Here is an 11,139-nt window from a genome sequence, read left to right as displayed (position 1 = left end):
GGGCGGGGGGAGTGGGGTTTGCTGCTGTATGTGGGGGTCCTGGGAGTGGGGAGGAGAGGGAGGGGGTGTCATGGGGTCCTGCATGGGCCAAGGGGCCTGCCCCTCTCCTGGGGGCCTGCCTGGCTGTGCTGTGCCTGCCGTGCAGGTGTGTTAATTAAATTAAGACATTGACTCTATTAACAATAAACCCAGTGCCTTTCAGTTCCCAGTGCCTTGTGCCCCTGGTTTGTCTCACCCCTTGGCACCCGCCGGCCCCTGTCTGTGGCTCTGGGGACAGTGGGGACAGAGGGGTGGCTCTGGGGACAGCGTCCGATGTGGTGGCAGGGGGTGTCACAGAACGATCGGGGATGGCAGGGAGCTCTGAAACCATCCAGCCCAACCCCCTGCCAGAGCAGGGTCACCCGGAGCAGGATGGACAGGGAAGCGTCCAAGTAGGTCTGAATGTCTCCAGAGAAGGAGACCCCGCACCCTCCCTGGGCAGCCTCTTCCAGGGCTCTGCCACCCTCACAGGAAAGAGGTTCCTCCTCGTGTTGTGATAGAATTCCCCACATCCCAGTTAGCCCCCATTGCCCCTTGTCCTGTCCCCGGGCACCACTGAGAAGAGTCTGACCCCATCTTCCTGCCCCCCACCCTTTAGCTCTTGCTCAGCATCGATGAGAGCCCCTCAGTCTGCTCTTCTCCAGCTGAACAGCCCCAGGCCCCTCAGCCTTTCCTCAGCAGAGCGATGCTCCACTCCCTCATCATCCTCACAGCCTCTGCTGTACCCTCTCCAGCAGTTCCCTGTCCTTCTGGAACTGGAGCCCAGAACTGGTCCCAGTGCTCCAGATGGGGCCTCCCCAGTGGAGAGCAAAGAGGGAGGATGATCTCCCTCCACCTGCTGGCCACGCTCTTCCTAATGCACCCCAGGAGACCGTTGGTCTTTTTGGCCACAAGAGCCAAAGGAGGTCCTTGGATTGCTGGGTGGCAGAGCGGTGGGTGCCAGCCGGTCCCTGCTGGGCAGGGTGACTGGTGGCCCTGGCTGGATGCAGTGCTGTCCCCATACCCACCAGCTGCTCCACACGCCATCTCTGATGGGTCAGATGCGCCCAGCTGTTGAGTATCTCTGGAGAAGCAAGGCTCTGGGTGCAGCAAGGGGGTCACTGCCAGCACACAGCTCTCCTTCCCTTGCAGCCCGGCTCCTGGTGGCATTCTTGACCCAGCAAGGGCCACGTGGTGGACCAGCTTGAGGAAGAGTATGGTGCTGGTGCAAGCACCTGTGAGCATCCAGCAGCTCTTCAACGCCAACACCAAGTCCAACTTGTCCTTGTGCCATCAGGAGGCAGGGACTCTGGGACACCATGGGTTAGAGGGTGGCCTGATGGGCAGTATGGACCAGGAGAAGGGCATGTGGGGCTGCAGCATCACATGCCATCTTGTGCCATCCATGTCCTGTTGAGATCCTGGCCAAGATCATGGCCACCTCCAACCTGAGGACCCTTGACTCTGTTCTTCTTGATGGCAATGAGATGCCATTGAAACCTTCGACATCACCTATCTGCACTGGGTACCCAAAACCCAAAGCACAGTCTTCAGGGCTCTCCAAGCTGGTACGTGCCCCCCAGCCGCCACAGGAGATGTGGTTGAGGGTCTCACACACTGCCCTTGCCCAGGCTGCCATTATGTTCCTGGCTCAGAGGATCAGCAGCAACCCCCCCATCACCCCCCAGCAGCACCTGGGTGGGGTGACCAGGACCAATGTGGAGAAATTGGCCCGTGTCATCAGCACAGACCAGCATATCAGCAACCGCTTCCTCAAGGACAGGGTGGGTGGATCCTGCATCCTCTGTCCCCATCAGTGAGCTGTGTTCAGGCTGTCCCTGCTGCTCTATCCTGGGAAGCACATGGAGTGCCTCTGGTCCTCACCAGCATCCAGGCTGGGACACTATTTATCCTGACGAGACCATTTGTGTGACCAACCTGGTGGCCCCCTAAGATGAAGTGACTACATCTGCGGGCAAGGGAAGAGTTGTGGATGTCCTCTATCTGGACTTCTGTAAGGCCTTTGACACGGTCCCCCACAACATCCTTCTCTCTGAACTGGAGAGATAGGGGTTTCATGGATCTACCGGTCAGTGGATGAAGAATTGGCTAGATGGTCGCTTCCAGAGTTTAATGGTCAATGGCTCAATGTCCAGATGGAGATCAGTGATGAATGGTCTCCCTCAAGGGTCTGTACTGGGACCAGCACTGTTCAGTATCTTCACCAATGACATAGTCAGTGGGATCGAGGGCACCCTTAGTTTATTTGCAGATGGCACCAAGCCTGAGGGACTTGGAGAAGGTTGAGAAATGAGCGAATGTGAACCTCATGAGGTTCAACAAGGCCAAGCGCAGGGTCCTCCACCTGGATCAGGGCAACCCCTGGTACCAATACAGGCTGGGGAATGGACGGATGGAAAGCAGCCCTGGCCTTGTTGAACATCATGAGGTTCAGATCAGCATCTGTGGTCTCAGGGTGAAGAACAAGCAGATTATGCAGTACCTGTCCCACTCCATCAACACAGGCAGGGCCAACACACACCTGGGGTGGATGGGCCCACAGTGCACTGGTGCGCCCCAGCATCAAGGCTTGAAGTAGGTTGCCAGTGCCACCCCAGCACTGGCAGCTGTGTCCCCAAGAGCATCATCCTGCTGTGATTGTGCTGGTTTCCATCTTGCCTGCTCTGGTTGACAGGTTGGACTTGGCATTGCCACAGAAGATGTCCTGGATGCTGTCCTCCTGAGATCTTGCTCAGCCTGGTCTCCATTGCCTCAGACCCCTACAAGACCTGTGTCAACACCCATGTCATCTGCACTGCTACATCTGTACATCAATGTCTTCAAGGTGAGATGCTCCCGTCTTGGCTATTGTAGCCTTGGGGCTAGTCCTCTTGGATGTCAGCTCTGCTCGTTTCCCTCCTCTGCTCTGCCCCATGGAATCTCTACCTCACAATTACCTCCACCCTGGCTCCCACTGGGATTTCACCCCCCCACCACCACCATGGCCCCTGTGGTCCAGGACTGCTCTCAGCCCCAGCTCCCACCCTTGGGAGCTCCCTTTGGGTGTTTGTCCAGGAGTTGGACTATGAGCATATCTATTGGGCCACGCTGGTGCCCCCAAGCTCTTGATGGCTTGTGCTTCAGGTGGAAACCATCATCGAGAGGATCAGGCACCACCACCATCATTCGGCTCCAGGCTACTCCCATAAAGATGAAGCTATGATGTTTCTGTAGATACACCACGTCCTTATACCTGTCTTAGGATGTATCTGGATGCAGTGGGTGCTGCTGACCATGGATACAGATGGGTGGGTTTCCCAAGGAGGGGGTCCCTCTCTTCCAGGGCACCCACTGAAGCCAGGCTTGTGTCTCATTCCAGACTGTCCTCATAAAAAGACTTGGCTGCTTTGCAAGATGGCGTGACCCTTCTTCCAGCCTTGCTCCTGGGCAATCATGATCTCCTACATGGTCCTGAGCCACACCGAGGCTGGGACACATCCCAAGGGCCAGCATAGCCCTGCAGGCCTTTGGGGTACTTCCAAAGGCACTGGTAGACCGCGGGGAGGAGGGGGAAAGGACATTGAAGTCCCAAAGGAGGGTGTCACAAGAAAAACCACACCGCAGCCCCTGCAGTGCAATGGATGCACTTTGAAGACATCAAACTTCTGACACTTGTGGATGCACAGAGACAGGGAGGGTCCTGGTGCATGTGAGGGGGGACGCAGAGACCTCCAAGGAGCACAAAAAGGCACCTGTGGAACCATATGAGGGTGTATCAAAAGGCTCTTGCAGGATTCCCCCTGGGCATGTCCAACAGAAACAAAGACGTCACTCAGGTGCTGCCAACCAGAGCTGGAGGGTCCAGATGCACATCGGAAGGTGCTGGTAGAGCTCTGGGAAGCAGATAGGTACACGGTGCATCAAATGGACTCAGACCATGGGCCACATCCTAATGCTCTGGGAGTCCTCTGGGGCACGTCAAAAGGCACTGGTCAACCTGTGTTGGGCACAGAATGGCCCTGGGAGGACATGTGAAGGCACTTCAGAGTCCCCACGTGTTGGCACTGCAAAGCACCTGGAGGCACGTGGGCAGCACAGAATGACACATGGGAGTCCCCTCAGGTGCACCGAAGTGCACAGGGGACCCTGGTGAGCACAGTAAGACCCTTGGGAGCCACCAGGAGCCTTTGCACAGAAGAGACTGTACTCAGAGGCTCTCAGGTGTGACCCAAAATGCACCTGGAAGCCACTCGTTCCCCTGGCCAAGCTGAAAGGCCCTCAGAGGCCCCAGAGAAGAGCAGAAAGGTGCTACCACAGCCCAGAGGTACATCCAAAGGCAGTCAAAGACCTCTGAGGGCCCATCTAGAGGTGCTCAGAGGAGCCTGGGGCACACCAAAAGGCAGTCAGAAAGACCCAGGTGAGAAGGTGGGGACACAAACCTCTGGGTGTCAGGGGTGCCCAGCCTGCCCTTCTCCTGCTACTGGAGAACACAGGGTTCCTGGTGCTTGTGGAGAGCACTGGGATGGTGCTGGACAGGCAGGGAGCTGAGGATGTGGCAGCAAAACACGACATGACACAGCTGGTGCTTTCCAGGTTACTTTAATACCAAAAAAAACCCATGATCTGGACCTCCTGGTCCTGAGGAATCATTCATAGGCAGCTGGGAACCCCCGGCTGCCGCCCCATAGCCCTGCACCTCCCAGAGCCTGCAGACACTCCCCTCACTAAACAGCAGCTCCACCAGCCTACGGGACGTCCCCCCACTCACCAGGACTGTCCCCATGTGCGGCCCTGTCCTCACTGGAGGCCATTCCTCATGGCAGCTGTGGCCATGCATGGTCCCCTGGTGAGCCCAGGCCAGCCCCTCCGTCACTCCACTTCCTCCAAGCAGCTGCTTCTTCTCCCAAGACCTGCATTGGGGCCCCTCCACCACAGAAGAGCAACACAAACCAACTTAAAAGAAGCCAAACTTGGCAGATAACCCCCAAAAAACCAGAACTGTCCCCAAAGGCCAGCTTGGGGCAGGGCAGCTGTCACAGACCAGGCCAGCAGCCCTGTCCTCCATAGCTGGCTCTCCAAACAAACCCAAACAACTCAAAGCAAAGCTGGAACAGGACCAGGTCCCCAGCGGGGCTCACGTGCCGCTCCGGCGGCTGGGCTTCAACTCCTGGCTGGGGCAGAAGGGCTGGCTACGTCAGCTGGCACCCTGCAGCAGAGAGGACAGCATGGAGAGGACAGCAGCACCCCAAAAACCCCTTCCCCTCACCTCCTCTGCTTCCAACCAGGCATCCCAGCTGCAGCTCAGAGCCACCAGCTGAGGGGGTGACAGGGCTCCCCCCCAACTAGATGCACCACAGCTCCAAGCTCCCAGGAGATTGCTTTGGGAAAGGCAGGGGGTTGGCACCGCTGCCCTGCGAGGACTCACCCAGCACCCGGAGAACCTGCAGAGCCATCGCCACCTTGGCCTCCTCGTGCCCGCTCCTGCCTGGCCCGGCCGGCCGGACCCACGTGAACCCGTTGAAAGGCACGGGGCACCCCGGGATGACCACCCGGCACCAGAACCGCAGCCACCCGTTGGGGTTTGCCTGGACGCACTTGGTGAGGAAGAGCGGGGTGCCCAGGTACTGCCTCTGGCACAGGGCCTTCAGCCGGTCCACCGCGTTGGGCAGCACCGGGGAGGGGGGCGCAGGCTTGGGGACCCCCCGGCGCTTGCCCCCTCGCACCTGGCTGGACGACAGCTTCTCCTCACGCAACTGCAGCTTCTGCTTCAGGTCGGGGTTCAACCAGTTCACCCTCACCTCCAACCCACTGAGCTTCGTGTTCCCTAGGAGAAACCCACGGCAGCTGACACGAGATGCTCATGCAACAGCCCTCCAGGATCACCCCACCCCGTTCCCCAGCACGTGGCACAGCAGTCCCCAGGGGTGGTGTGACCCACAGGATCCTTTCCCTGCCTCCACCATCCCTCAGGCAGCTGCAGGGCAGTTGCTTCTCCATCTCCTGTTGCCATCGAGGTGGGCTCAGGGCAGCAAAGCTCAGAGGATTTTAGGGGCTGCCTGCCTTTAGGGGCAGGAGCAAAGAGACATTAAGGCCAAATGCTTCTCAGCTGGGCAGAAACGGGTAGAAATCAGGACTTTGGAGGCTCCAGCTGGATGTCAGGGAAATGTGTCCCATCGGAGCACAGTGCAATCACGGGATGGGGAACCTGGGGTAGGTAATCTGCATTGGAAGGGTTTAGTAACTTGGCCAAAGCTCTGGATGCCCTGGACTGGTACTGGTGATGTTTCTGCTCCAAGCAGGCAGCTGCCTGGAGACCTCCAGTGGCCCATTTACCACTAGGTCTGCACAAGGACTGGGGATCAGCCCCCCAGAGGACAGTTACCCTCCCAGGGGACACAGGGAGAGAACAAGGGCTGTCTCAAAGCTGAAATCACTCTGCAGTTGAGTGTGGAGCTGGGATCAGTCCTTCCTTAGAGGCACCGGGAAGACCAGCCCAAGCAGCACCCAGACCTCCCACTTACCCTCCACCAGGGTCTTCTTGGCCATGGCAGCAGCCTGGTGCGAGCTGTACTTCAGCACAGCGAGCTGGGCCCGTTTTTGGGAGGGGCTGGTGTAGAGGGTGATGCTGAGGACCCCCTCCGTGATCCGCCGCAGCGTGGCCTCCAGCTCCTGCTGGCCCACCGAGGCGGCCAGGCCATCCATGCTCAGCTCGCACTTCTCCATGCTCTTGCAGACCACGATGGCGCAGCCCTGCCGCACCTCAAAGTTGTTGAAGGTTGCGATGGCCTCCTTGGCGCCGCGGTGGTTGCTGTACTTGGCGTAGGCAAAGCCCCGGTTGAGGCCACTGAAGGTCATCATGAGGCGGAACTCGTAGAGCTTCCCCACGCTCTGGAAGAGCGGGATCAGCACGTTCTCATAGACGTCCTGCGGCAGCTTCCCGATGAACACCTCCGTGCCAGCCGGCGGGGGGTTGCCCACCCAGCCTGTGGGCACACAGAGACGTGGTGGATGTGGGGTGAGACCCACCCTGCCTCTGTGCCTCCCGGGTCCCCTGTGTTCTGTGCTCCCAGGGCACCATGGCGCTGAGATGCTCTTCTCACCTACCTGGTGGGGGGCCACCATATCGCCTCTGCCCGTTGACCTGCACGAGGTCAATGCCAGTTTCTTTTGCCCAGGCATGCAGGGCCATCTTATTTTCCTGGTTGATGCTGTTGGTCCACATCTGAGGAGGGAGATGAGGGTGGCGCGTGGCTGGCAAAGTTTCCAACCTCCCTTCCAGCCAGACCCCGTGAAGCAATTGCAAGGCCCAGCCACAGCATGGAGGAGCAAACGCTGAACCCCTCTGCCCTCAGGAAACCTGAAGAGCCTCTCAACACTGCACACCCAAAGGACTACCCTGCCCACCATCCAAGCCTGCTCCACATGACTACGTTCTGCAATTTTGGTAGAGCAGAAGGACACCAAGAGTTCCCCTGAGGATGCCTCCAAAGTCTTTGAAAGCCAAGGCAAAGGCAGCATCTGGTTGGCGTGGCAAAAGGGGGCTGGAGCACAGAGCCAAGGTGGCCCGTCACACCGTGAGGTGTGTGCCTCAAGGCAGACAACTTGCCTTCTGCCAGCATCTCCTCAGGCTTCCGAGGACAACAAGGATGGTCTGGAAATACCATCCACGTGGCAGTACGATCCTGGTTTAGCTCATTAAGTGGTGCAAAGTCTGAGCTGGGGCTCTGAAACTGTTCGCTGGGTGGGATGAGCTCTAACTCCGCCTGAAACGCAGCCTGGCTGCACCCTCCCCTGGTGCATCTCCGGGTGGTGGCACCTTCCCACCTCCGGGGGGTTTCATCTTTCCCAGATGACCAGAAAGCACCTTTGGGTGAAGGCGGGGACCCATTGAGGGGAAATCTCCACTGAGAGGGGGTGGAAAGACCAACACAAACCCTCCGGCCATGGCTCGGCAGCTCCCGGGGCTGGCTCCCAGCACAGGGCACCTCCTCGCCCCCCAGGGCCGGGGGGGGGTCCCGGGGCTCCCGGGAGAGGCAGGACCCGGCTCTTCCCCAGCAGCCCCCACCGAGCAGGGGTGTGTGTGTGTGTATGTTCATCCTCATCCTCACCCTCACCGTGTGTGTGTGTGTTCATCCTCATCCTCACCCTCACCCCCACGGGGCACCGCGGCCGCCCGCCCCAGCTCGCCGCGGGGGGGTCCCCAGACCGGGGATGGCACCGGGGGCTCCCCGAGAGACACCCCCGCACCCTCCCCCCGCCCTGGGGTGAGCCGTGCCCCGCACCGGGGCTCCCCCTCCCTGCCTTCCCGCTCGCCCACCTCCACCTCCATGGCCGCCGCTCGCCCCGCTCCTCCTCGCCGCCCGCCCCGCGATCTGGAAGGTTCCACGGCCCCCGCTCCGCCCCGGGAGGGGCCACAGCAGCGACCGCCCCCTCCCCTTCCCCCAACTTCCGCTCCCAGCCGGGGATTTAGGGGAAAATTACCCTGTTGAGGGGCAGAGTGTGCGTGGGGGGCAGCAGCGAGGGCACCCCGAACCCCCTCCTCCCACCCAGGGCTGGGGGAGCCCACCCACGCTTGGGGCGGGGGCTGGGGAGGCGAGGGGGGAGCCCCAGCCCCAGCGACGTCCATAAATGGCAGGGAGGGGGGTGAGGAAATGCCCGTCCCCAGGGGAAAGCAGGGGCAGGAGCCGGGGAGCGGGAGACACGGGTTTATTGTGTTTCTGGGAGCGGCGCCTTCACATCGGGCCCGGGAAAAGGTCACCTCCCCGCGGGGGGACGGGAGGGTTATTCGAAGCGACGGGGACAAGAAGCTGCAGCCAAGACCCCCCCGGGGGTCTGCTGCCAGCCCCGGGGCTCCACGCAGCACCGCAGCGGGGCCAGGTGGAGGCTGGCATAGGCCGGTGTAGGCCGGAGCCACCCGAAAACGTCTTTCTGGCGACATCCCAGAGGGCCAGGGGACATCCTGGAGGATGGGGGCACCTTCTGGGAGCAGGTCCCACCGGGACAGGGAGGGCACAAGACAATAATAAATACAGCTTTCAAAGGACCCCCCCCGACCCCACACCCCCGTGGCCCGGCGGAGGCATTGACGGGAGGAGAGGCGTCAGCCGGAATCCAGCAAACCAGGAGACGTGTCCCCAGGGGGCTCAGGGCCGGCTCGTGCGCATCCTGATCTCCTCCACCAGGCTCTCCCTGCGAACGTTGACCTGCAACAGGGGAGGGTAAAGTTGCTTCGGTACAACACAAGTGTATTGTGACCTTCTCTGGTCCCAGAGGGATGTCCCCCACTGCTTTCACAGAATCTTCTAGGTTGGAAGGGACCTTAAAGATCATCTTGTCCAACCGTCAACCTGACAAAAATAGACACCCACACAACAAACTAAAAGCAACACCATCACTAAACCATACCTCCCAGCACTACATCAACCCGTCTTTTGAACACCTCCAGGGATGGTGCCTCAACCACCTCCCTGGGCAGCCCATTCCAATGCCTGATAACCCTTTCCGTGAAGAAATTTTTCCTAATATCCAGCCTGAACCTCCCCTGGTGTAACTTGAGGCCATTTCCTCTCGTCCTGTCGCCTGTGACTTGAGAAAAGAGACCGACCCCCACCTCTCTACACCCTCCTTTCAGGGAGTTGTAGAGAGCAATAAGGTCTCCCCTCAGCCTCCTCTTCTCCAGGCTGAACACCCCCAGCTCCCTCAGCCTCTCCTCACAAGACTTGTGCTCCAGACCCCTCACCATCTTTGTTGCCCTTCTCTGGACCATGCTGCTGTTACTGGTCCCTCTTTGGAGACCAGGGGGGCTGCAGCGCACGCAGAGCTCAACCTGTGAGAGCAAGCACCCCACCGAGCCCTCTCCTGCCCAGCCACCACGAGAGTGACACTCTTCCCAGTCTTTCCTACTGGTTCCAAAGCCAAAGACCAGTGCACAGATGGCACTGGGCCCACTTGTTGTGACAGAGCGCCTCCAGGGCCGTCAGTGGTGGTCCCATGCCCTGGGTGGAAAGCAGGAGCAGCCCACAGGCTCCTGAACTGAGAAATAACTGGGAGTTCAAGGAGGCCACATGATGGGAGAATCTCCAGAGCTGGAGACAACAGTGCTCCACAGCTCCAGGAAAGTGCACAGGGTGAGGAACTGGACCGTGGGGTGTCACAGAACTCCCCGGAGAGACCACTGCTTGGAAAAAAAAAAAAAAAATTAACAACAAAGCCAATGTAGAAAATCCTGAGCACCTGTTATAGGGGGCTCGGTGGCAAACTGACACCTATGTGCTCCATAGGCTGAGGAAACCCACCTCACCCCATCTCCAAAAGTGCCCCACAAGGCCACCACCATCAGCCCATAGGTCTCATCTCCAATCTGCCAGCCCTGGTGTGTGGAGAACCTTCCCCTTGCCACACCATCAGCTTTGCTAAGCCTTGGAGGCTTGTCACATCGGGTGGAAGCACCTTGCTCCTCTGATGTTCTCTTTGGGCACTACACTCCAAATTTGGGACAGCAAAGCCACCTTGCTGTGTATAACCTCAGAGGTACGGATGGGTCTGGGGGGCTGGCCTGAGCTGGGATGAAGGCTCAAGTAAGCCTTCCCCCATCACACCGAGCCACCGCGGGCCCTCACCTCCTCCCTGGTGGCCACATCCCGCAGCTTGATGACTCCATCCTTGAGCTCCTGCTCACCCACGATGGCAACAAGGGGGATGCCTGTCTCCTCACAGTACTGCAGCTGGTTCAGCAGCTTGGGGTTCTTCTTGTACAGCACTTCTGCCTGGAAGAGAACCAGGGCATGAGGTCACAATCAGCATGCTGGCCTGTTTCTCTGCACCCCCTCAACCAGGCTCTGCTGGGCCAACCTGCTAATTGGCATCTGGTGAGCGTCGGGGAGAAGATGGGCTACTGGAGAAGCCCAGGCGTTACAGCTAACAAGTAACACAACACAGCTCAAAGGTGCTCACAAGACACTGCTTATCCTGGGAAGACACCAGCTCATTAGCTCTAGTCTGTGTCAGAGCAGGGCTGACCCCCCTGGTGTCCCTACAGGGTCTGGAGCCCCACAGAGCACCCAGACATTCTCCTCTGCTCTGCCATCGAGGGACTTCTGCCCACAGCAGGCAGGGAGTAGG

The 11,139-nt window shown here is 59.4% G+C and overlaps 1 protein-coding gene across 1 annotated transcript; it reads right to left on the bottom strand.

The window, feature by feature from the left end:
* Nucleotides 1-5,360: 5,360 nt before the first annotated feature.
* Nucleotides 5,361-7,543, bottom strand: DND1 (DND microRNA-mediated repression inhibitor 1). Its single transcript, XM_014959651.1, has 3 exons — nt 7,123-7,543; nt 6,540-7,001; nt 5,361-5,842 (listed from the first exon to the last, which is right to left on the bottom strand). Exons 1-3 carry the CDS (start codon nt 7,238-7,240, stop codon nt 5,361-5,363), a joined length of 1,062 nt encoding a protein of 353 aa, XP_014815137.1. The 5' UTR covers nt 7,241-7,543.
* Nucleotides 7,544-11,139: the final 3,596 nt, after the last annotated feature.

The sequence above is a fragment of the Calidris pugnax genome, unplaced genomic scaffold, assembly GCF_001431845.1.
Source record: "Calidris pugnax isolate Ruff unplaced genomic scaffold, ASM143184v1 scaffold418, whole genome shotgun sequence".
Classification (NCBI taxonomy): Eukaryota; Metazoa; Chordata; class Aves; order Charadriiformes; family Scolopacidae; genus Calidris; species Calidris pugnax.
The sequence above is the reverse complement of the archived record's forward strand: the minus strand, read 5'-3'. Positions and strand labels throughout refer to the sequence as shown.

Coding starts and splice junctions, on each gene's coding strand:
- DND1 (XM_014959651.1), bottom strand. CDS start 7,240: ATGTGGACCAACAGCATCAACCAGGAAAATAAGATGGCCCTGCATGCC. Junction 7,002..7,122: donor ATATGGTGGCCCCCCACCAG/GTAGGTGAGAAG, acceptor GTGTGCCCACAG/GCTGGGTGGGCAACCCCCCG. Junction 5,843..6,539: donor CAAGAAGACCCTGGTGGAGG/GTAAGTGGGAGG, acceptor GGTTTCTCCTAG/GGAACACGAAGCTCAGTGGG.